The sequence below is a fragment of the Chaetomium tenue genome, assembly GCF_020726465.1.
Source record: "Chaetomium tenue strain MPI-SDFR-AT-0079 chromosome Unknown F5144scaffold_1, whole genome shotgun sequence".
Classification (NCBI taxonomy): Eukaryota; Fungi; Ascomycota; class Sordariomycetes; order Sordariales; family Chaetomiaceae; genus Chaetomium; species Chaetomium tenue.
The window spans coordinates 1-23,410 of NW_027117329.1; the positions used below are offsets into that span (position 1 = coordinate 1).

General features: G+C 58.0%; 11 protein-coding genes across 11 annotated transcripts; 5 read left to right on the plus strand and 6 right to left on the minus strand.

Annotated features, from left to right (window-relative positions):
* On the minus strand, window positions 1-1,226 carry F5144DRAFT_634107 (major facilitator superfamily protein; the record flags this gene model as incomplete). The annotated part of the gene is made up of 4 exons (XM_066792572.1): window positions 1-274; window positions 387-606; window positions 679-874; window positions 948-1,226. Coding segments are annotated over 4 exons (969 nt in total), but the record flags the coding sequence as incomplete, so codon positions are not given.
* A 1,872-nt stretch (window positions 1,227-3,098) lies between these two features.
* F5144DRAFT_552345 (uncharacterized protein) lies at window positions 3,099-4,206 on the plus strand. Its single transcript, XM_066787733.1, has one exon. The coding sequence runs from the start codon at window positions 3,221-3,223 to the stop codon at window positions 4,088-4,090; it is 870 nt and encodes a 289-aa protein (XP_066647495.1). The 5' UTR covers window positions 3,099-3,220; the 3' UTR covers window positions 4,091-4,206.
* Window positions 4,207-5,989, plus strand: F5144DRAFT_552346 (S-adenosyl-L-methionine-dependent methyltransferase). Its single transcript, XM_066787734.1, has 3 exons — window positions 4,207-4,772; window positions 4,857-5,417; window positions 5,518-5,989. The coding sequence occupies exons 1-3, from the start codon at window positions 4,607-4,609 to the stop codon at window positions 5,646-5,648; spliced, it is 858 nt and encodes a 285-aa protein (XP_066647496.1). The 5' UTR covers window positions 4,207-4,606; the 3' UTR covers window positions 5,649-5,989.
* An 88-nt stretch (window positions 5,990-6,077) lies between these two features.
* Window positions 6,078-7,791, minus strand: F5144DRAFT_596801 (cytochrome P450; the record flags this gene model as incomplete). The annotated part of the gene is made up of 3 exons (XM_066790833.1): window positions 6,078-7,162; window positions 7,227-7,518; window positions 7,585-7,791. The coding sequence occupies 3 exons, from the start codon at window positions 7,789-7,791 to the stop codon at window positions 6,078-6,080; spliced, it is 1,584 nt and encodes a 527-aa protein (XP_066647497.1).
* Window positions 7,792-8,617: 826 nt separating this feature from the next.
* Window positions 8,618-8,971, plus strand: F5144DRAFT_596802 (uncharacterized protein; the record flags this gene model as incomplete). The annotated part of the gene is made up of 1 exon (XM_066790834.1): window positions 8,618-8,971. One exon carries the CDS (start codon window positions 8,618-8,620, stop codon window positions 8,969-8,971), a length of 354 nt encoding a protein of 117 aa, XP_066647498.1.
* Window positions 8,972-9,120: 149 nt separating this feature from the next.
* F5144DRAFT_99 (uncharacterized protein) lies at window positions 9,121-10,773 on the minus strand. Its single transcript, XM_066793620.1, has 2 exons — window positions 9,919-10,773; window positions 9,121-9,843 (listed from the first exon to the last, which is right to left on the minus strand). The coding sequence occupies exons 1-2, from the start codon at window positions 10,647-10,649 to the stop codon at window positions 9,330-9,332; spliced, it is 1,245 nt and encodes a 414-aa protein (XP_066647499.1). The 5' UTR covers window positions 10,650-10,773; the 3' UTR covers window positions 9,121-9,329.
* Window positions 10,774-11,682: 909 nt separating this feature from the next.
* Window positions 11,683-14,719, plus strand: F5144DRAFT_587977 (kynurenine 3-monooxygenase; the record flags this gene model as incomplete). Its single annotated transcript, XM_066789878.1, has 3 exons — window positions 11,683-11,736; window positions 11,874-13,070; window positions 14,696-14,719. 3 exons carry the CDS (start codon window positions 11,683-11,685, stop codon window positions 14,717-14,719), a joined length of 1,275 nt encoding a protein of 424 aa, XP_066647500.1.
* Window positions 14,443-16,151, plus strand: F5144DRAFT_1190 (uncharacterized protein). The gene has a single exon (XM_066782198.1). It carries the CDS (start codon window positions 14,824-14,826, stop codon window positions 16,057-16,059), a length of 1,236 nt encoding a protein of 411 aa, XP_066647501.1. The 5' UTR covers window positions 14,443-14,823; the 3' UTR covers window positions 16,060-16,151.
* A 460-nt stretch (window positions 16,152-16,611) lies between these two features.
* F5144DRAFT_542429 (uncharacterized protein) lies at window positions 16,612-17,305 on the minus strand (the record flags this gene model as incomplete). The annotated part of the gene is made up of 2 exons (XM_066787190.1): window positions 16,612-16,779; window positions 16,817-17,305. 2 exons carry the CDS (start codon window positions 17,303-17,305, stop codon window positions 16,612-16,614), a joined length of 657 nt encoding a protein of 218 aa, XP_066647502.1.
* Window positions 17,306-17,763: 458 nt separating this feature from the next.
* F5144DRAFT_521385 (uncharacterized protein) lies at window positions 17,764-20,547 on the minus strand. The gene is made up of 3 exons (XM_066786713.1): window positions 20,014-20,547; window positions 19,515-19,961; window positions 17,764-19,457 (listed from the first exon to the last, which is right to left on the minus strand). Exons 1-3 carry the CDS (start codon window positions 20,165-20,167, stop codon window positions 17,833-17,835), a joined length of 2,226 nt encoding a protein of 741 aa, XP_066647503.1. The 5' UTR covers window positions 20,168-20,547; the 3' UTR covers window positions 17,764-17,832.
* A 519-nt stretch (window positions 20,548-21,066) lies between these two features.
* On the minus strand, window positions 21,067-22,878 carry F5144DRAFT_479332 (iron-sulfur clusters transporter ATM1, mitochondrial; the record flags this gene model as incomplete). The annotated part of the gene is made up of 1 exon (XM_066785157.1): window positions 21,067-22,878. The coding sequence occupies one exon, from the start codon at window positions 22,876-22,878 to the stop codon at window positions 21,067-21,069; it is 1,812 nt and encodes a 603-aa protein (XP_066647504.1).
* Between the last annotated feature and the right edge of the window lie 532 nt (window positions 22,879-23,410).

The following is a 23,410-nucleotide window of genomic DNA, read 5'->3' on the forward strand; positions in this document are numbered from 1 at the left end:
CCACCGCTGCACTAGGCCAAAGGCGATGGCAAGCAGGGCGCTCCCGACCAGCGTGCCGACCACATCTGCCTCGCCCCAGGCTTTCGTCACGCCGCCCCATTCAAGAGCGAGGAAGTAGCAGACAATGGACGCGACCGCTAGAATCGTGCCCAGGATATCCAGCTGCAAGAACTTCTCCTTGAGGGTGGCCTGCGGCAGGGGCCCTTTAGGGGTTAGGAACAAGGCGAGGAAGATGAGGGCTGCGGCGCCGCCGATGGGCAAGTTAATGTAGAAGCTATTGGAAAGCAGGAGCAAAGCTATCAGCGCTAAACGAGCTATAAGACGGCGGGGTTGTCATGGTTCTCATTGGGAAACGGGCCGCCAGGGAGGGAAGGGGACAGACGTACCACCACCGCCACGTAACCTCTCCGGTAAGGGCTCCCCCAATGAGAGGACCAGCCACGCTCGCAATGCTGAAGGCGGCGCCGATGCCGCCGATAAAGGCCGGGGCCTTTGCGGGCGGCGCGAGATGGGAGATGATGACATAGGTGCCGATGGTGACCCCGGCGCCTCCCCAGCCCGTGATGACACGGCCGGCAATGAGCATCTCGCTGTTCCTCGCGACCCCTGCAGCACCATATCAGATAACGTCCATTCGGGTACGAAGCCCGTCGTTGTGAGGGGGCTGCTGCCACGAACCGCAAATGAGACTGCCGAGCTCAAAAACGAAGACCGACGCCGCGTACGCGGTCTTGGCCGGATAGTACTTGTAGACCTTGCCCCAAGGCGACTGGCAGACGGCCAGGGTAAGGAAGAAGGCCGAGCCATACCAGCCGACGTGATCGAGACTGTGGAATTCTTGGGTGATCTTGGGGATGGCGGTCGCGACGATTGTCTAAAGCCAGTCTGAGTGAGATGAACAGATCACTCCGAAGCCGGCGGCATCCCCATGTCGCGGTTTGACGTACCATATCCAGCGGCACCAGGAACATGGTTAGAAGGGTCGCTACGTAGACTGTCCACAGCCTCCAACCCTGGGGATACTCTGGCGTCGCCGCATCCTCTGCCTTGGCCGCGTCGTTCGTGTCGTTCGTGTCGGTCGCATCACCAATGTCGGCCGTCACCTCCGTCTTTGGCTTATCCTTCTCCTCTGTCAATGCGGGATCCGAAACGACGACCATCTTCTCCAAGCAGGACCCAGTCGCCTCGGCACTTGTGCGTTTGCTCTTATCGCCGTCAGACGCCATTCTGGAATCTGGATAGGTCCTTTCTCAGCGACGGGGAAGAGCCTGTGTCGCTCGCTGGATTCGACAGAATCACAGGAAGAGAAGGCGTGGGGGAAAAAGTTTCAATCTCTCTACTCCTGCATGCAGCATGCCTCGCTTGTTTTATCAAGGCTCTACAACGGTCGATATGCCGGGTAGTATGCAGTATGCTATTGCTACACAACTGCCTGCAATGGAACGGTGACTGTTAACTCTGCCGGTTGACGTGGAGACGGCCTAAAATATGTGCCAAACAGCGTCGTCGGCATTGGTTGGGGGCCTTGGGGCCCTTAACATGAGTACTGTATGTACCGGATCTACCGATATCTCACCGAGTCACTGCATACATACATGAAAGACCCGTCCTTGACTCCGTGGGCGTGAACGCAACCGTATTGCCTAGGTAGGCTCTAGCTTCTCTTCTCGTCCCCCCACCAAACCGTTGCCGCGCTAACGGGGATACAGCACCCGACACGGGCCGATCCATGCTGCCGGGCTGCATTAGAGTTCGAAGTGCACTGACGTTCGAGACCTCCTGAGTCCTGGGGCGACGTCTTGGTCGGTGGGAATATCCTGCGACAGTGCGACCTGAGTCAGTCGTTTGGTTGGGGGCTTGATTGGAGTATCGGCGTATCGGCTATTCTTCGCCAGCTCGCCGACGGCGTGGTCGGTGTCGGAGAGGTCGGCGAGGTTGAGTGGGCTCACTCGGCGGGGTCGGTCGGCGGGGTCGGCGAGGTCGGTCAGGTCAGGTCGTCAGGTCGGCCGTGTTGGCGGGGTTCCCGTGCTGCGCCTCGCCCCGCTTACCTAACGCTATCTCGCTTATCGCAATGGCGACTTGGAGAGGTCCCCCCAACCGCGCTGTCGACGTGCACTGTGCATTGCGCAATGGACAGCAAACAATCCATGGAAATGCGGGACGTGTGAAAAAAGGAGACGTTTGCGATGGTACGGTACAACTCCGACCTGTGTGGGCACCATCTGCGGAAACTCTTGAGTTTCGTTCCAAGAAACGACCAATACATACCCGCACAGATTCTACTTTAGTTCTGGGGTGCTACTGATTCAGAGCCAGCCCTACCTTTATTAACTTCCAGGTTCTTCTGGAACGTACATGAGTTGAAACAGCTAAGACGCTAAGACACTCGCGAATCGAGACAAGGTGGATAACCCTTGCACTGGCTTCCGCATCAACCAACCCCACCAGTAATGCTACCTATCAGGAGATGTTCCTCGTCCACTTTGCTGAGCGCACCGTGTTGCGGGAACGCCGAACCGCACGTGTCTTCGTTCTGGCTGGCTGCCCACCCTGTCCTAAAGAAGCTGACTGTGCAGGAGAGCTTGCAGGCTTGGGGCACCTGGCCCAGATCTGGTCTAGCGTCTTCCTGAATCAAGTGAGCATTGGCGATAGCGAGCAGCCAAATATTGGAGAGGCGGCTGATGGTTCGATTCGAGGATCAATATGTAAAAAATTCCCTGGGAAGATCAACATAATCCAAGTTCCAACGAGTTTGTTGGGCACATATAGGAAGGAGCAACAGTGCTGCTGCTCGTTGGGCGTTGGGTCGCAACTCACACCTATTCAATTAAATTTAGAGCCCTTCGCCAACAGATTTCAATTTCCTAAGCGACTGCGCGATTCGCTCGTGAACTTGTAAAGTCGCAGCGCAGCGCAAACTCGCAAAGTTGCACCGCAGCACAAAGTCTCGCAACGCGCGTACGCAGGCAGCAGGCAGCAGGCAGCTAACCGGCAACCCGACGCGTCTTCGTGCCCTCGGCCTGTGCAACTTGAGACATACTGTGCCGTGTACGCCGTGTACGGTAACTTATCCCCGTCGATCATGGCTACCCGTATATATGGTCGGCAGATCCGACCCCTCAATAAACTCCATCCCGCTTCTGCCTCTCCATCACCTCCTGCCGCGGCCCATCGCTCTCTCTGGTTCACGCTATTATTCGCCTTGGTCTTTTTCTTCAACATGGCTTCCGTTTCCGCTGCCGATCAGCACCCGGACCTCCCCCTCCCCGATTACTTCTCCAAGTTTGCCGCCGGCTACGTCCGCCAGACGGGCCAGTCGACCCTCAACATCCTCCGCAACATCGTCACGGACCAGATCCAGAAGTCGTGCCACCGCATCGGCCCGCACTCCGTCGTCCATGACACGGCCGCGGGGCCCGGCATCGCCGCGGCCGCGCTTGTCGCCCGCCTGCCCGAGAACCAACTGCCCGCGGAGATGCTGGTCTCGGACATTGTGCCGGCCATGGTGATGGGGGCAAACGAGTCGCTCGTCAACTCTCCGCTGCGTAAGGTCGAGTGCAAGGAGCTCGACTCACAGGACCTCAAGGGCGTGCCCAACAACTACTTCACCCACTCGATCGACAACTTCAGCATCTTCACCTTTGTCCGCCCCGTAGACGCCATCCGCGAGACCTACCGCACCCTCCGCCCGGGCGGCCTCGCCGTCGTCACTTGCTGGCGACGCTTCGCCCCCATGTACATTGTGCACGCCACCCAGCGCAAGATTCGGCCCGACCTGCCGGGCGGGCTCATGCCGACCCCGAGCCCAGAGTTCTACGAGGAGGGTGTGCTGCAGCGCGTGGTCGAGGAGGGCGGTTTCCACCACCGCAAGATCGACAGGTTCGATCAGGAGCTCGTCGTGGTCGACGAGGAGCAGATCGCCGGCCTGACCGAGCTCATTTCGGGCCCCATGATGGCCAAGGCGCGCGAGGGTTACACGCCCGAGGAGGAGGCCCGGTGGCCCGAGACGGTCAAGGAGTCGGTGCAGGAGGAGATTGCGCAGTACGGCGGGATCCGGTTCGAGGCCTACGTCCTCTTGGCTACGAAGTAAACCGTGACTTGGGCGCACTCTGCCCCGGCAGAGTGGGGAAACATGCTATCGGAGGCATCTAGGCGCTGATAACTAAAATTTACATACTATGGCTTGACCGAGTGTTCCCCTGACATCGACGTTGTGACACTACTGCGGCCCCAGTCTTTTGGAGCGGCAGCGAAGAGGGATAACCAAGAAGATGGTGTCAGACGCACGCCCTGTTCGATTCATACGTGTCGGTTCGACCCACACATTGAACCTTTTGGCTTATATCGAGTATACCCCTTAGAGTCCCGACAAGACGCACGCCGCCGAGCCTCGGCATTACGGTCGGTACCTAAGGTATCATCGGTAATACCGACAATGCAGGACCGTCGCGTTAATTTGGGCCATGACGTTACTCCTCGTTGTTTCATTGGGTTCACCGAATATGACCCTTTAGAAGCTTACCTCCCAGAGAAACTTGGTATCGCCTACCCACCAAGTGCCTTCAATTTATTCTAAGCCTCTATCGCACAGATCACTACACTCACAATGGCGGGCAAGCAGGAAAGCAAATACTGGATGGAGAGCGAGGGGGAGCGCAAACGCTTGGCCAGCAACCATTACATCGCCAAAGATGCCATGGGCGGCGAGCTCGTTCGAGCGCCAGTGGACTTTTCACAGTCCGTCAAGGTTCTCGACAGCGGGACCGCCGACGGTGAGTACGGCCGAGGTCACCGTTGTTCTCCTCGTTTCCTTTCAACTAGTCTTCTCACTGAAAACTGCATATTCACGCCGCCAGGAACCTGGCTCCTCGACCTCGCCTCCTCGCTACCACCTCCCGTGTCCGGATCCCACGAATTCGTCGGCACCGACCTCAACCCGGCCCCCTTCCCCAGTTCGACGCCCCCCAACGTGACCTTCGTGGTCCAAGACATCAAGAAGCCCTGGCCCGAGTCCCAGCACGGCCAATTCGACCTCGTCCACCAGCGCCTGGCTCTCCTCGGGGCCGGCTCCAACCCGTCCGCGTCCATTGCGCATCTTAACGCGCTAGTCAAGCCCGGTGGCTGGATCCAAATCAGCGAGGGGACCATGGACTTTCCCCCGGACGTTGTGAGCGACGAGCGCATGCCGGCGTACTGCGACATGTTGCGGCTGATGCGGGCCGTCGCGGGCGTGGTCGGCGCCGAGTGGCACCTCGGCTGGACGCTCCGGGGCCTACTGGAGGCTGCGGGGTTCACCGACATAAGCGAGGAGGATGTCATGCTCAACATTGGGCAAACTAATAAGGACGAAGGGTTGGCGAGGGAAGGGGCCGAAACCTGCAGCATCGCCGTGCAGGGCCTGTCCAAGTTCGCGCAGAGTAAGCCCGTTGATTATCCCAGCTGCAAATTGATAACTTGTTGGCCACGACTACGTCTTGGCCATGGATGAGACTTTTTACTGAATCACACATCCCGCAGACTTCGGGCCCGAGAAGCAGCCGCTGTCAGCTGAGCGGTACAAGACGCTGGCCGCCGATCTGGAGAAGGAGCTCGCCGAGAAAGGTGCGGTGTACCCACTGAAGGTGGTTTGGGGCCGGAAGCCAGCGTAAAAGTCAAGCATTGATCGATAGTCGATATTGCGACATGGCTTAGAAGTGTAGCCAACAAATAAATCATGTTATTCCTAGCGGCAGAAGTGACCACATGGTGCTTGTAAGGATGAAGTTGAAGCCTTGAAGTGGTCACCTGCGCCAGCTATGTTGGACGAGCTTACAAATGGCGAATGGGGCATGATGCCCTGTTTGAGTCGCTTGTATAATATCCTTGCCCTGAGCGATTTGGAAACGGTCAGCATCATAAAAGGTATTACTTAGCTAGTGTTACTTCTACTACTGTCGATGCACGCGCGAGGCTAAATACTGTACCTAGGGAGGACGTAATAAATGGAGATTCAGATTCGTAACTCCCAATGTGTACACAGTAAGTGATACAACTTATAGAATACACCTGCTCAACCACAGTACCAGTACTAGTATCCGTCACCCCCTCAACCGCCTAACCCAGATCATCTGCTCCATGTCCGGCCCCGTCTTCTCATCCTTGACCCAGTTCTTGGGCCTCGCCGTCTGCCCGTCCGGAAACTTGAACTCATACTCGGTCAACAGCAGGCACAGCACCAGCTTGATTTGCGCGCTGGCGTACCACCGTCCGGGGCACGCCTGCCGCCCCACGCCGAACCACGAGTCACCGTTAGCGACGGAGCTGAAAAGATTGGCAGCGTCTACTTCCCCGCCACCGTCGGCGGCTTCGCGTAACAAAGGATGGTAGAAGCGCAGGGGGCGGAACTCGAGCGGCGCCTCGTACAGAGCCGGGTCACGAGAGCGGGCGTCCGAGGCGGCGCAGATGTGCGTGCCCGCGGGGATGACGAACCCGTTAGAGAGGCGGATGGGGGACAGCACGAGGCGCTGGAACGAGACGATGCCGGCCGAGTTGGCGCGCCCGCCCTCCTTGAGGAAGCTGTCCATCCGGTGCAGGCGCAGCAGCGCGGAGTGCGTCCAGCCGTGCGCGCCCAGCACGGCGCGGGCCTCCTCGCGCAGGTCCCGCATCGTCTCCGGGTGGGCGCAGAGGTCGTAGACAGCATGGATAGCCGTCACGGCGGAGGAGTGCATGGCGGCGACGATGAGGAAGAGGATCTTTATAACGATAGCCTCGGGCTCGGTGTCCCGGCCGCCGCCCTGGGCCTGGGCCGCTTCCGCGAGCCATTGCACAAAGTCCTGGGGCGGGCCGTCTTCCTTCTGCGTTTGGTCGCCCGCGGCCGAGTTCAAGTTCTGCTGCTGCTGCTGCTGCTGGCGCTTCCGGATGAGCGGGGCCAGGAACATGGTCACTTGGGCGATATCGGACCGCAACTTTCGGCCGGATGGGATGGTGAACCGCGCGATTGGGCGTAGCGTGGACGAGATTGTCCTCATGGTGATGCAGAAGGTGGCTAGCGAGGTCGTGAAGCCCATAATGGTCTTAAGCCAGACCGGGTCCCGCGAGACCTGGGGGTCGTCGATCACCCGGCGGGAGGTAATCTGGCCGATGGCGGCGAAGACCATCGAGGACGCCTTGATGGGCGTGAACTCTGCCCAGAACCGGCTTATCAGCAAATATCCTTGTTCTGACGATGACGACGAGAGAGCAGATACCTTTGGAGTTACAGCCGCCAAGGGCATTGTCCAGTGCCAGCTGGGCCTCCTCCTTCATCTGCGGCAACAGGTTACCTAAGCTCTTGGTCAACTGGAAGCGGACAATGTCGCGGTGGATTGTGGTCCCGCGGACGGCATCCAGCTTGGTGTATTTGCCCATGAACCTCTCCAGAAGCTCCTCCTTGAAGCTGATCTGAGTGTCTGGCAGGTTCTTCAGCTCCTCGATGAATCTGTCGGGGATGACTAGCCGCTCGTTGTCGCAGGTCTGGGTCACGTATGGCGTGTCTTTGTACTGGTTTGTGATGCTCTCTGTTAGTAATGATACAGCAGTGGTATTGGTGAGGAATAACTTAGGTACCTTTGCGTAGCCGTGCTCAAGAAGCTGCTGACCGTGGTGAAAGAATTCGTCCTTGGCAGCCTGCATCTGCAGTCCCAGGAAGCCCGGGTCGATTCCCACCCGCGGGAGACCAGCGAACCTTCTCCGTGACGACAGCCGCCGACCCAGCCAGAGGAGCAATAGCGCAACGCCCCCGAGGGCACTCCAGAAGGTCATAATTGGTGCCATGGTGGTCAGGCTCAGCCGAGCTCGGAGCATGTAATCCGCTGCTATGATAGACTCTTGTCAAGCCTTCGGTTTCGCGTCCTAGAAGTCACGGAGGGGCCCTCAGCCAGGGCCTTGATCATTGACGGTTGTTTGGGCTAAAATACAGAAATCTCTGCCCGCCTGGTCTGTAAGCTTTAGCGGCTAGCGGAGATGGACTCAAATGCGAGCCTCGAGGAGCTCGCAACGACCTACGTACCTATGCAGCATGCGCGTACATGTACTTACGGTTACAGTACAGAGCAAGGTTCTTCTGGGAAGGGCTCGAGTGCACAGCCGCAGTCTTGCACATGGCAATCCTTTTCCTCCCCAGATCCCAGCCTACGGCCATCCCTTGCGGGTCCCGACTCGAGCTCCTGTACAGCGCCTCTGGCTGTGCGCCCTCCCGGCTTCCGCCCCACCACCGGCACCACCCCGATAAGATGAGCCCCACTTATCGGCGCTTTCGGCGGTCTCGGCATCGGCACGGCTTGGTGCTGCAAACGGCAATCCCGTTGGATACCCCGCCGTGTACGAAGTAGGCTACCAATATCGTGCTAAGATGCGATCTCCTCTGGAGCTACCCTGCCGAGCCTGCGACATTTGTTATTGACTTATTGCTAGGTACCTATGTACGTAATCTTGCCCCACCGAGCTTGCTTTCAATTCCCGCCCATCACCCGGCGTCCGCTCGCTTCTACTCCGAAACATTCACAAGTTCACAACGGTGCCGGCCATATCTTACCTGATCTTACCTTGGACTACCACTGTCAAACCTAAACCACACTTGGTCGACACAAATCAACACACAATGGTCGTCAGGGTCTACCTGCTCGCCGTCAAGGCGCCCGGCATCTCCTTCGAAGAGTTCAAGAAGCAGTGGGACGTCGACCACATCAACCTGCTGCGGGAGATGGCCGGCGACGCCTACCCCCAGGTTTGGTACCACCGCTATCCGACGCAGGCCGTAGTCCGGGGCCCGGCGGACGTAACGACAAAGTTCGACGGCATCGGCTATCTCGAGTTTAAGGACAAGGCGGCATTCCTGAAGCTTAGGGACCTGACTCGGGGAACGCCCGAGAATGCTACGAGGCTGGGGGCGCATGAGAGTTCGTTTTTGGATGTTGATAAGCTGCAGATGTACATTGTAGAAGACGAGGAGTGAGGCACGCGGATATGAGAATCTTGGTGGTCACCATGTTTGTACTTCTCCAGCTGGCTTGCCCTGTGGGATACCTCATCACGGGCGCAATCAACATTGGACAGTATACTTGTATCACCGAATACTCAACAGCTAGAGCATTAAAGCGGACACAGCTGCCGAGTTCTTCACAATAACATAAACCCATCGCGGCATTTCCTTGCCACTATGAATACCTCGGAGGGTTACAACCATTAAGGCCTCCACCGAAGGTCCTCTCCACTAGGTGCCTTACCTAAAGTATCTACAGTACAGGAGCACTACCCTCAAGCCGCAGCTGGGTCCTTGCAATCCCAACCCGGCATTTGCCACCACCCTGTCACTACCGGTAGTTGGTCGGGGGGTTGTAATACGTCACCGGGTCACGGCTCCTGCTGACCAGCCGCGTGGTCGACCCAGTCTTCTCCATCCCCATCGGCATGCCGCCCATCGGCATGCCGGGGTGAGTTGAGCCCATCTCAATGTCGACCGAGTAGTCGACCTTGCGCTCGATGCCCGTGCTGGGCTCGGACCGGTCGTGCGAGCTGCCGAGCTGGGCCCAGGAGAGGAAGCGCGAGTAGGCGTACGAGGGCGCGCTCGAGGCTTCCGAATCGGACATTCTGGAGTGCTTGGGCGACCGGTTCGTGGTGAAGGTGACGAGCCGGAGGAAGGGGATGTCGACGATGCGCCGGACGGCTGGCGCCATCGCGGGCAGGCACGCGTTAACGATCCCGAGCGTAATCTCGAGCCCGGACCAGAGCGCGTCCTCGACCACGGCGACGGTGAAGTTCATCTGATTCTCCGGGCGCGAGAACTTGACCACGTGGTAGGTTCGCCATGCCGTCGCGAAGCAGACGCTAAAAAGGGGGAGCGAATCAGTACCCAGCGCACTAATACTTTCTGGAAAGCCACCATGTCTAGCAAGCACTTACAAGATACCCAGGCCAAAGACGACGCTGATGGCAATCTTCTTGCGCGTGTTCAGGCGCAGGGTCCAGAGTAGGGGCATGGGCAGCACCAGGATGCAGAGGTCAAGGACGAGGTTGAAGACGGCGCTGAGGAGAAACTTCATGGGCAGGTTGCCGCAGTGTCGCGGCACTTCCGGCCCCAGCTCCCAGTTGTACTGGAAAGGTCGGCAAGTGGCGAGCCAGGCGATGGTGCAGGCGACCAGGTAGACCACGCTGGCAGCCTCGAAGCCGTAGACGACCCGGCAGAAGCCCTGGGAGGACGAGAAGACCGAGACGAAAAAGTCGAGAATTGAGAGGCGCACGAACGAGTTGGCGTAGGTCTGCACGAGCCAGGCGGCAAATAAGAGCTTGCGAATGAGCAGCCGCTCCGGCGGCGCCACCTGGACGATGGGGTAGCCGATGCCGCCGCGCTCGACCGCGATCCAGCAGATGGCGAGGTAGCCCGTACCGAAGAAGGCGGCAGTAAAAACGGCGTAGTCGGCAAAGCGGAACTGCGCTTTCTTGATGTACTTTGCCCAGACCCGGAGCCCAAGTGCGGCCAGCGCGAGGATGTAAAAGGCGGTAACGGGCCCGACTAGGAGAACGGCCGCCTGCTGTCGAGGCGCCTCGGTAGGGTTGATCCACCCTCCCGGCGGAGGCACCATCAACGGGTTGAGAGGGCCGCCGGGCCCGGACGGAGGTGTAGCACCGCTCATAGTAGTCGCGACAGTCGAATATGTGAGGATAATCAGACGCAGAGAGTCATTACTCGAGGCGTGAAAGCATTGCGACAAACGAGGAGGCGCAGGTATTACTAGTATTCAACTAGATCGATAGCCTGCCCCCATGGGCCACGGAGGGCAAACTGACAGCTCGCTGAGACGGCTTATTCGGGGGCACTGTGAAGAAGAATCTCAGGGTGCACTTGCCGCACCGAAGGGGCCAAGTTTCCCGGCGTCGACTCCTACCGTAGCACAGCATAGCTGATTCGCAATCTGTCTCTACACTTGAGGCAGTCCAGGCGTGGACGTGTTTGTTGCGTGCGGCACAGGCGGCGCATTCGTGCCAGATGGGTTGCCTTCATGTTGTACACCCTTAAGTTGCTCCAACCCGGCCCGGTCCCTTCAAACTGCGCCACACCACTCACCCTCCCTCGGCGAGGTCGGTCTGTTCGGCGTGAGGTAAGCCTCAGGTGATTCCCATGTGCCTGCCGGAGATATAACAGAGCCGAGCATTGCACCCAACGGGCCCGTTTCTGTCTGATTGAGGCACAAGGCTCTCGGTCCAGCTCAGTGTGCATCAGTATTACCACCTTAGCAGCACGGGTACCTTCACGGTGTCACCTTCTTTTCAAAGCATTTCTACCGATTTTTCCATCTGCACTCGAGCCGCTCGACAGCCACCGGACACCGACAAATCTTTCAGATTCATGTTTACGGGTTGCTTGCCATTATGATGAGCTGATGATGCTTGACTGCCGTTACGACTTTACCCGGATAGCAGCACGGCATTCCGCCACTCGGCGCAGTGCGCGGAGTCCTTGGGCAATTGTATAGCACTCAAATAGAGGGCGGCGCGGAAGCCTGATGCAATGCTCAAACCCCAGGGCCGCCCACCTTAGGACAGCGCATTTAATGAAACAGCGGCAAGCCGCGACCACACCGGCGACTGACAACTTCCCCGCAGCCTCCAACCGGTCATATTCCCCAGCCTCAGTTGTGTCACCTTCCCCGGTTGCCGCCACCATCCATGACGCTCACAGCACCCCCCTCCGAAATAGCCATCATCGGCGGAGGCCTGGCCGTAAGTAGTACCTACCTACCGTAGCATCCCCACTACCACTATTAGTAGTAGTATCTACTCTACTCAGGCTGATTGGCCCGATAACCCGCTCGCTTGTCCACCAACACTCCCTCTGACCGTCCGCGTCCGTCCGTCAGGGCCTCACCCTAGCGCTTGCGCTACACCGCGTCCAGATACCATGCACCGTCTACGAGGCACGCTCAAAGCACCACAACCCGGGCGGGGGCTTGATGCTCTCGCCCAACGCCCTGCGCCCGCTCGACCGCCTCGGCGCGTACGAGCGCCTGCGCGACAAGGCGCTTAACTTCGACAAGCTCTACTTCCAGAACGACAAGGACGAGACGACCGATATCTATTACTTCGGCTCGCGGACCCTCTACGGCTACGAGGCGATGCGCATCATGCGTAGGGAGCTCCTGGGCGAGCTGCTGGCCATGGTGCGCGAGCGCGGCATCCCGGTGCACTTTGACAGCGTCTTAGCCACCGTGGTGGATCCGGAAGAGAAGGGCCAAAAGGTCAAGTTCACCTTCACCGACGGCCGGACCGCCTCGGCCTCTCTTTTAGTCGGCGCCGACGGCATTCACTCGGCCGTGCGCTCGTCTCTCTTTCCCGATGCGAAGCCGCCCCAGTACGCGGGCATCCTGGGCATCAACTGCGTCGTGGAGCGGTCGCGGCTGCGAATCCCCGAAGGATACGGCCTGCCGGCCATCGCGATGGGCAAGCCGGGGGGGTTCCTGCTGGTACCGCAGCGGCCGGATGGGTCGGAGCTCTACGTCGGCGCGCAGCGGCGCTTCCCGGAGCTGGACGAGGCCGGGTGGCGGGCGCTCCGCCAGGACAGGCAGCGGATGTACGACATGATCCACGAGCAGCAGTCCGAGTGGCCCGACGTGGTGCAGTCGGCCCTCGAGGCCATGACGGTCGACAGGATGGGCTTCTGGGCGTTCCACGGCCTCCCGCCCCTGGCGTCCTGGCTGTCTGACAGGTCCGGGCGTGTCATCCTGGTGGGTGACGCGGCCCACGCGATCCCGCCCACCGTCGGGCAGGGCGCAAACCAGGCGGTGGAGGACGTGTGTGCGCTGGCGGCGCTGCTCGCAAGGTTGTCCCCGGAAGTGCCGCTGGACGCGGCGACGCGGGCGTGGCAGGGCTACCGCCAGGCACGGGTGCAGCGGATCCTCGAACTGACGTCGCAGATGAACGCGAAGCGTCTGCCCGAGGCGGAGAAGGCCAAGCTGCCCCCGGGGGCCATCTGGACCAACGCCGGTTTGACCTGTGGCGAGGGCGGGGAGCTCGGATGGCTGTACGACGTGGATCTAGAGGAGGAGGTGGAGAAGTGGGTAAGGGAGCTCAGGCTCAAGGCAGGTGTTGCACTTTCTAATAGCAACTAGCACAGTCTAGCAGTCAGGGGTTCACTCCTAGTTTGACTGTTTCTGCAGTTTCTAGCACAGGAGTTCCTAGCTCGAACTTGGATATGTCGGCGTTTCCCCCGAGTATGACTCTTGTTGTTCCCGCCTCTCCGGCATGGCAGTCCTGTTGAAGTTCGCTTCATGATGCATTGTTGTAGATGAATTGATTGTAAAAGGGGCACCGGAAAGTTGATCAGGGTTAGGGGTATATATGGGACACGGCCCCCTCTGCCCGCCCCCCAAGGGGTCGTCATTTGTAGGATTGCAGCCCAAGGTACGAAGTATTCCTAGCTAAACGTGCCGTTCTAGCGAAGAAAGTTGCCAGTCAAGTAGATATTGGAAAGTTGAATTCCTTATTCCTATGCTGTGAAATGCTGTCAATAACAGGTGTTTGTTGTGTTGAAATAGGGGGTTCTTGGTGGTGCTCGTTGGGTGAAAAGAAACTGTCCATTCTCGGTAACTACCTCGCCAACCAAATGAAAGCACCGTGCAGCTCAAGGCCTGGTCGCTTTTGGCCCCCAACAGGGGCGGAGTACTGTAGGAGTAACCGCGGGGAGTCCGGATTCAACCCCGAATGGGCAAGGCTGTGCCTCGTCGGCACTGGGAGTCTAGACCCTTCGGCCCGACAAGGCAGCCTGCTTTCTGAGGCTCAATTATTGGTTATGGTACTCCAAGTCCCCGCGGGCAAGCGCCCATGTTGCCCAACACCTGTGCCCTAGCATAAGGTACTACCTAGGTAGGTATGAACGGTGCATGGTACAGTACAGTATTTGCCTGCGGCCCAATGCTGACCCGTTTCACTCTGGAACTTCTCTCTCGCGCATTTCCCATCGGAATGGAACGCTGTAGGGCTGACCTGCCATGCACGCTGGGGGCTGAAGCAAGGTGTGGCGTGTGTGGGGTGGTACTGTACGTTATGTAGGAGGTATTGGCGCAGCGCCAACAGGTCGCACAAATAAGTGAAATCACCACCCCCCTAATTCTGGCGTATTCTGGGATTGGTTCCCGATCGCTTTTGATCCCATCCGGGACTTCTCAAATGTCGGTTCAACGGTGTCGATTAAACCTGGAAAGCGGGCAAGGGGCGTGGTGCATCTCGTTGGCTGAGGTTGTACCTGAGGGTGAAGTATTTGTAGAATCTAGCTTAACCGCCTAGGAGCAGGAGCAGGTTCTTGAGGGCTCTCCTTCACACATATCTACGTTGCAGGGCGGGCGATAGAGGCTACCCAGTGCCGGCGTTAGGGTGGTGGTGCATTATATGCCGTCCCCATCAACCTATTTGATACCAGCAGTCCCTCCACATTAAAGGTCCCTTAGCGGCCTAATTACCTACCTAGATTAGCCCCCTGGTAATTATTAAGGACCTACCTACCTATCATTGTACAGGCCTAATTTGCGTAGGTCAGCAAGCGGGACTCAACACCATTATCAATGTTAGCGTTTGATGGAAGCCATGCCCCCGACTCGTCGGCAACCAGCCTCTCGTCGACAAACGTTCGAAAGAAGCGGATCGCGTGCGACAATTGCCACTTTTCAAAGGTACGCATGCTTTCGAGCGGGTCGCATCGCGCGGCAGTTGACGCTTTGATTCTTACACGCCCGCCAGGTCCGCTGCACAGGCGAGACGTCGGGCTGCCAGCGCTGCTTGCGCGGCCACAAGACATGTCACTACAGCGAGTCCAACATGGGCCGCGCTCCGGCCGGTGTCTTGGCCAGGCGGCGCAAGTCCAGCTTCCACAAAGCCCTGGACACCATGTTCGGGCCGGCGCTTCAGCAGTCTCGGCAACACCACGATTGGGATTCCGCCAGCCCGTCTGAAAGCATCAGCAGAGGCGAGCTTCATCAGCACGCGCCACCGTCATCCGCCTCGTTAGGCGACAGGAGACGTTCGGATCTTACCACGGATGACCACATGAGCACGCGGGACGAACTCATGAGCAGCCCCTCGCGGCAACAGCAACAGCAGCAGCAACAGAAATCATTACTACTGCTCGACAACAACTCCAATAGCGACCTTGACATCCTCGGCTTCGACCCGCTCATCTCGACGTTTGACGATATCGACTTTTACGATATGGGCGACGAGCCCTTGGAGGTCGGGGAGTACCCTCTCGATCCCGCCTTCCCTCCTCTTTCCATCGCACCACAGTCTTCTTCGCGCTCCTCGCCGCCCGCATCTCCAAGACGCACCACCCAGCCCCGACAGCAGCAGCAGGAGGAGCAGTTGCTGTCGCAGCCTCCACCGCAAACAGCGGCGCAGCAACTATCCGCCGCCCCGTTCCTCTTGGCATCGCAGGGCTCCCAGGACTCCTCGAGCTGCAGCCTCAGCCAGGCGGCCGACACCCCCGACCCGTCGCCGGCCGACGGAATCCAGATCTGGGCCATGCAGCTCGAAAGGCTGTCGCGCACGCTGCAGCAGTCGCCCGTCCCGCTCGACGGGATGCTGCGCCACACCTCGCAGCTGCTAGCGCGCGTCCGGGAGGCCTTACAGCCGCTGCTGTCCTCGGGGCCGGCGGCGCCGGACCGGGACCCTTCCCCGTCATCGGCCACGGCGCTCATGCTCATACTCGTGTGCCTCTCCCAGGCGGTCGCCCTTTTCGAGCAGTGCGTCCCCGCCGTACTGGCGGGTCGGTCCCCCGGCGGCGCCGGGCCCAACGCGGCTGACCTCTCCCTCCGGCTGGGCGAGTTCCAGGTCGACTGTAGGGCGCAACAGGCCCTGCAGCTTCACGTCGTCGGCAAGGAGGTGGCCGGGCTGCTGCACGTGTCCCGCCTGATCCGGCAGGCGCTGTTGCGGCCTGAGTGGCGCGACGTCCCCAAGCGGACGCATGATTTGTTGTTAGAGGACGTGCAGGTTCGGACGGTGACATTGATCTACCAGATTAAGCGGAGGCGGGGGGCATCCCGGATGGTTGTATCATAGTACATCTGTGCCGGTTAGGTTTGAGGAATGAAGACAACCATGTATTTATGAGCTGTGTGACGGCAATATACTGTCCTAATAAGTCAGCCAAGGTGTAATTGTTTGCGGTATTGTGTAATGCCTTGTAAGTCGTCCTTGCAGCAGCCGAGCGGGCCCTCTGAGCTTATGTCGTAGGAGAACCTACATACATAAATCTGTTGGAAATTCTGAAACTAGAGGACCGGCACTTTGCAACGGTGGTTCAGATGTAGTGCAGTGCAGTCACAGATACTAAGGGCTTAGTAGTGGTGATCGAATTACCCAATTAATTCCAGTATGTAAAAAGGAGGGTAAATCGTTCTATTTTAGCAACGCTGCATGTTAATATTGATCTGTTAACATGGAAACCGAGACTACCTTGCTCGGCTTTTACAGATCTGGAGTCTGGCTATGAGCGAAGATGAGGGCACTGCTCTGATGGGCGGCGCGCTCCATCGTGCCATCTTTCTGGAGACGAAACCGCGGTTCGAATGGTTCGCTCCTCTGCTTGTTTATTTACCTATACAACGATATTCACGCAGGCGTAGGCGCCCCCCTGCATGTTGTTGCACGCATGCCGCCGATACCCCTGTTCCACCGCCTAAACAGCTCGGTAGCGATAGACCCGTTGAAGAAGGCGACCATGTTGCATGGATCGCGGTTGGCAAGGAAGAACTTGTTGCAGTTGGTGAGCATGCCCGCCTGGATGGGTCCGATAAGAAGGTGCGCTATTAGGTACCCTCAGAGTCCACAGGCTAGAGCAGTCGCTCTTGGCCGCGGGATTCCACGGGACGAACTGAGCCGTCGAGACGAAATAGAGGGCTTGAATTGTGCACAACTGATCCTTCTCGACCCAATGAAACTTGTTGCAGTTCCCAACGATGCCGAACTGAATCGGGCTTGGAGTTGTTACACCATTTCCGGGCACAGTGGTTGTGGATGTCAAAGTCGTTTTAGTGGACAACTGGGTCGTGAACTTAGATGTTGTTTTCCCCGAGGTGGATGTCATTGTAGTGCCGGATGCAGGAGGCACAAGTCGTAAATTGTTGGTGGGTAACCGAGTAGGAAGTCTGATGAGGGCACATGCGTCCCTGCTGGCAACGACGTGCCACCAAGCGAAATTCTTGAAGGTGTTTGGATCTACTTTTGTGCTGGGTTCGACCAAGAACTGCGACCGTGATCCCCTGGCCAGAGAGAGGGAGCCGACAGCGGCGAAAGACCACTTCATGTTGTTGGCGGGAGTGTTTGAATATGCGGCAAGTGCACTGATCACTGATCAGTGATCAGCCACGCTCACCGTCACATTGACTTACGAGTACAGGCCAGTGTCGTCCATCTTTTATCCACGGTAGAACTGTATACCTGGGCACTTCGCATCCTCCATCTCGCCCTCTCCTCCACGTCTCGGGGCACCCCACCCACCCCGGCAAGGCTCGCGACAATGTTTTTCACGCCGTCCTTAACCACAGAGATATATTTTGACGTGTCTATCTCCCGGTCATCCTGTCTATATCCCGGCAATGGTGTCTATATCCCAAGCGTCGTGTCTATACCTCAGCCATCACCCGCCAACAGTTACATTCCATGCCCTTTTGTCTGTCAATGGTGCGGTTGAACCGAACAAACACATACCTAGAAATACCTCGGCCGCTAGGTAACGCTCGGTCTGCAGCACCAATTGCAGTCCGGAAGATGTGATGAGTTGCCACAAAGTTCGCTACAGCTCAATATCAGTAGGTACCTAGGTAAGTTACCTTACATGTGATCAGAACCCAATGAACCTGGTCCATCTCCCAACCTATACTGATCAACAACCTTCTCAGTGTACCCAGGCATCCCCCCTATAGTCCCATCCGCATTGGTCGTCGAACCAGGCACACACTTCCCACCCTGCCACGCTGCCGCAGCAGCAGCCCCCCAAACAGCTGTAATATCCCTCGCCATCTCCCAGGTAAAGAATAGCTTACAATTCGCCGCCTCATACCGCATCTGCAGCGGCAGCACCCCCTCCTCCATCTCCTCTCCCCACGGAAACATATTCACCACATTAAAACTGACCGCTACGCCCCACCCCAACCCCTTCACCTTCTCCAACCCCGGCACCCTCAACGGTGGTTTAAACCCGTCCGCCGGCGGCGGCAGCACCAACCCCTCAGGGACCACCCCCCGATCCACCTCCGGCATCCCCGCAAAATTGATCACCGGCCCGCCCTTCGTCTGCCCTATCGCCTGCATCGGCGCAAGCAGCGGCCGCCCGCCCAGCGCAACGGCCCGCACGCCATGCACATGCGTCAACATTGACACGGTCATGGCGCACGCGGACCCGCACTGCCCGTCGCTAACAATGAGGATGTCTTCGGGCGCGAAGGGGGGCTCGGTCCAGGGGATGGTGTACTGCGAGCCGTTGGCGTTGCGGGGGTCCTGGTAGGGGACGAATAGTTGTGTGTAGTCGGTTACGTTGAAGAGGGAAGGGGCGGTGTATTCGCGAGGGGCGTGGGGGTCTGGGTGGGACCCGTAGAGGTCGGCGAAGGAGGCCCAGGGGTGGTGGTCCGGGCGGATGAAGTTGTCGAGGGGCCAGACGCCGTCGGTGGGGGAGGTGGTGTCGTTCCAGAGGTGGGCGCCCATCCAGGCAAATTGGGGGTGGGCGCGGGCGCGGGAGGGTTGCGGGAGGGTGGTGCCGGGGAAGAGGGCGAAGTAGAGGGTGGCGATGTTGTATACGAGGCCGCCGCTGTTGCCCTGGACGTCGAGGATCAGCTTTGTGCGGTTGGCGGCTTTAGCGGCGCGGATGAAGTCGGTGGTGACGTTGAAGAACTCCTGGAAGTACACACTGGGCGGCGTGACGAATGTATCTGGACCGAGGGTTCCTTGGAAGCTGTTGACAACGAGCACGGCCACGTCCGAGAACTCTGGCTTGTTAGGGAAGAAGCCCGCCACGTTTCCATTCTTAGTTCGCTTGGTAGGGGTAGGGTAGCCAACGAAATGACTGGTGTAATTCTTCGCGAGTAACGCATAATTCCCGGCTTCGCTAGTCCGTGGCCCCGTGCCGTTGCCCCGGCCGAAGTCATTGTACAAGTCAACTCCAGTGGTAATGTTGCTGAAATTGCCCCGGACAAAAGCGGAGTTGCTAAACTCAAACTTTGTTCCATTCTGACACTCCACTGTTGTGGTGTCGCGGAGGTCCAGCGCTGCTGGTTCCGACGGAGTGTAGACCAGGGCTGCGTCGTTGGCGAGACTTGGGAACTGCCTATTGAAGCGAGCATCTGGATCGTGGCACCCGCCGTCCTTGACGGACTCCTTTTGTAGAAACTCTAGAGCTGGGATCCCATCGATTGTTAACACCGGTGATGGGGTGTACCCGCGCTCGGCGTGGTCAACATCGGCTGGACACAAGACGGTCAGCCAATTCACTCCTCAAGTCTAGTAAGGGGAAGGTATACCATGTAGATAGATCTTGGGCGCTGAAACGCCGTCCGTGGAAATCGAGACAAATCGGGTTGGTCTTGGGAAGCTGAAAAGATCAAAAAGGGAGCTGGTGTATCTGAAATGGAAGTCTCTGGGCCTGACCGAGGTCAAGGTATACAAGTCGGCCAAGAACTCAAACTCATTCTCGTAGGTCCCTTGAGCCTCCTGCAGCTTGGCTGCGATGTCGTCGAGGCCACCAAGAAGATCAACCCCCTCGGAAAGATACCCCTCAGGGGGTTCGCGAAGATCATCGAGAGTACTTTGCCACTCAAACAAGGGTCGGAGAAAGTCCAACTGCTGCAATGCCGTGTCCTTGTATAAGGGCACGGATTTGAGGCATGCAAAGGCTATGGTGGGCGGAATCGGTGCGGCGGGGGCCGCTGGAATGATTGCCTGTTCAAGTTCCGTAGAGTTTTTCGGCACTATTTCATGTTAGGCTGCACAGCTCTTGCCAGCTTGATGAAGGCGACCTACCAATGTTATTCTCCGACATCCACTTAGCAACGTGGTCCCGGACCTGCTTGCATGGTTCCTCGTGATGCTGGGTCTCGCCGTGACGGGCGTCTAGGGGAGCTCCAAAGCAAACAGACAACACCCCGGCCACGGCCGCAATGGTTTTAGGGTGCATAATTGAGGTTCTCAAACTGTTTCCGTGGCCCTAGGACAACTCATACCCACATGCGCTGGTTTACCCAAGCCCAAGTCCAAGTATCGGTGCGAGGTATTCATATAATCCTCAAGCGCCGCTAGAGAGATCCAATAGTGGGTAGCAAGCGCGGGTTACCCTCCCCTGACACAGCGATCCCAGCAGCCCAACGTGGCTGTGCTGTAACGGATTGAATCAACACTATTCGCGGGTTGTGCTAATACCGGCTATTATGAAGCCCGAGGGACTTTAAGCGAGTGATCAGATCGGCTATGGCGGTCGGTATTGTGGGTAGTACAAGGAATCGGGAAGGAAAAGCCTCGGTGTCTGCCTATATCTGGAAAAGCCTACTTGGGTTATTGACCCGGACTTTGTGTATTTCCAGAGTCGCCGCGGGCGCCGAGCTGCTTGAGGTTACCCTGCAGAATCCTTCGGCCCCTAAGGTTGCAGATCTTGAACAAATCGGCAATAACATGACATAATTGATTCGAATCCAGGAGAACTGTTGCTGTGGAGGGCACCGTAGTAACAAGGCATAAGAACTTGGGTTGAGCGAGCTTGTGTTGGTCGATGATAATTCCTTCGAGGCATAGCTCCTCGGGTCAAAGTACAATGGGACGAGGAGAACGGTAGGTTGGAGTTGGCGGTGCTATTGGGTCATAATCTCTCTATTGCATAGAGATGCAAGGCCATCTGCCGTACGTGTTGGAGATTGTGCTAGGCACATTAAAGCCCCGGATTAGGCATGATTATCATGGTCAAGTGAGATGGTATTTGCTATGCCTGAAAAGTAAAATTATACAAGCCGTGACGGCCCTGTCTACGGCAAAGTCAGAACCGCTCGCCGTCTGTCCATCCCCTTAAACGACGTCCGCCGTCCGTTATTTCACTGGTACCGGCGCCTCCTTATCAGCCCGGCCCAGGCTCTGATCATGCATCGACATCTCCTGGGCCATCCATAGTTCCGTATAAAGGCCATTGCCCTCCATCAATTCTCGATGGCTCCCCATTTCAACCACCCGCCCCTCTTTCAGGACAATAATCACATCCGCGTCGTAGATAGTTCTCAACCGATGCGCCACAAACACGCTGGTCCGGCGCTTCTCCTTTAGCACTTCATTGATGTTCGACATCAGCGCCTGCTCGGTGTGGGTATCTAGGGCGCTGGTGGCCTCATCAAAGAACAGCAGTGGCGGATCTTTAAGGATGAGTCGCGACACGGCCAGGCGCTGCTTCTCGCCTCCTGAGATCATCAGGCCCCGCTCGCCAACTTTGGTTTGGTACCCATGCGGCCACGACTCGATCTTATCATGAATGTGGGCGCGGCGGGCAGCCTCTAAGACTCTCTCGCGCGACGCGTCGAGGTTGCCGTAGCGGATGTTGAGCTCGACCGTGTCGTTGAACAGCGGAGTGTCTTGCGGGACGACGCCGATGGAACGGCGCAGCGAGTCGAGCGAGACGTCCCGGATGTCCTGGTCGTCAATAAAGATGCGCCCAGATTGGGGGTCGTAGGAGCGGAAGAGGAGGCGGAGCAGAGTGGATTTGCCACAGCCCGACGGTCCGACGACGGCCACTTTCTTGCCTGCGGGGATGGTCACGGACAGATTGTTAAGGATCGGCCGGTCAGGGTAGTATCCGAAGGAGACGTTATCGAAGCGAATCTCGCCACCTTTGGGTAGTACGAGGGAGGCCGCATTGGGCTTCTCCTTGATCGAGACGTTGACCTTTTGTAGGTTGAAAAGGGTTTCCATATCGAGGAGGGACTGGCGCAGCTCGCGGTAGACTGACCCTAGGAAGTTCAGAGGCACTGAGAGCTGGAAGACGAGCTGATTGATGAGAACCAAATCGCCTACTGAGAGGGAACCCGCGACGATGCCCTTGGCACCGAGCCACATCATGATCGTGAGGGCCGAGGAGAAAATGATATTCTGTCCGCTGTTGAGAAAAGCCAGCGACGTGGCGACCTTGATGGAGCTTTTCTCGTACTGGTGGAGGGCCTTGTCGTAGCGGCCAATCTCGTACTTTTCGTTGTTGAAGTACTTGACGGCTTCGTAGTTAATGAGCGAGTCCACGGCCACCGTGGACGCTTTGTTGTCGGCCGCGTTGGCCTGGCGGCGGAACTTGGTCCGCCATGCGGTTGTCCAAATGGTAAAAGCAGTGTATGCGCTCATGGTGAGTGCTGTGACGGCGGCAAACTCCCAACCAAACTGATACGTCAAGATACCGCAAACCATGCTGATCTCCAATGCGGTGGGCACAATGTGAAACACCATGCTGGTCAACAGGAAGCTGATGCCCTTGGTACCTCGGTCAATGGCGCGGGTCAAGCCACCAGTTTGCTTTGACAAGTGAAAATTGAGATCTAGGTTCAGTAGGTGCCCAAATGTCCTGGTAGCCACACGCCGAATCGCCTTTTGCGCAACCGACGAGAAGACGGCGTTTCGTAGCTCTTGCGACACGACAGCCCCTATCCTGGAGGCACCATACGCAAAAATCATGGTCCCCGCTACGGTAGCTACCGTACCTCCCGTGTCGGCGATGTCGACATTCAGCGAGTCGACAATCTCGCGGAAGAAGAAAGGCACCTGCACGTTGAGCACCTTGCCGCCCACCAGCAGCCCCACGGCTAGCAGCACGCGCAACTTGTCCCCCCAACTGTCCTTCGGCCACAGGTACCGCGACATTTCTTTCATGATGGCCCAATCAGCCTTGCGCTGCTCTTGCGCGCTCTTGTCTATTGTCGCGAGGGGATCTTGTGGTTGTGGGAGGGTCGTCTTCTGCCCGGCGAGAGGCTGGCTCGGTTCGACGTTCGGCGTACTCGGGCCATAACGGCGCAAAGTTGTCGTATGGAAGACAGCTCGTAGGGAAGAAGTAGCCACCGCGTTCAACGCGCCGAGTCGAGATGTCCATGGTTGTCGGTAGAGGGAAGCGCATGCCCCTCGCGGTCGAAGGAATTGGGATGCTTTGGCTCGGCTCAGGCTTGACGCCATCAGAATTCTTGGTTGTGAGGCCATTGCGACGAGAACCGGGGCGTCATCTTCCACGGGAGGGAGCGACAGCGTCTTGTGGTCGATGTCAGCGACGGGGGGAAGGCTCGGCCGTGACCCAGCGCGATTTGTGCGGGATTGGGGGTTTCTGAGGTGGGGTTTGACCCGAGGTTGACTCAAACGCACTAAGCTAGAGCGACCTAAGATGGCGGGCTTGCCGTCTGACTCTTGTCGGAGG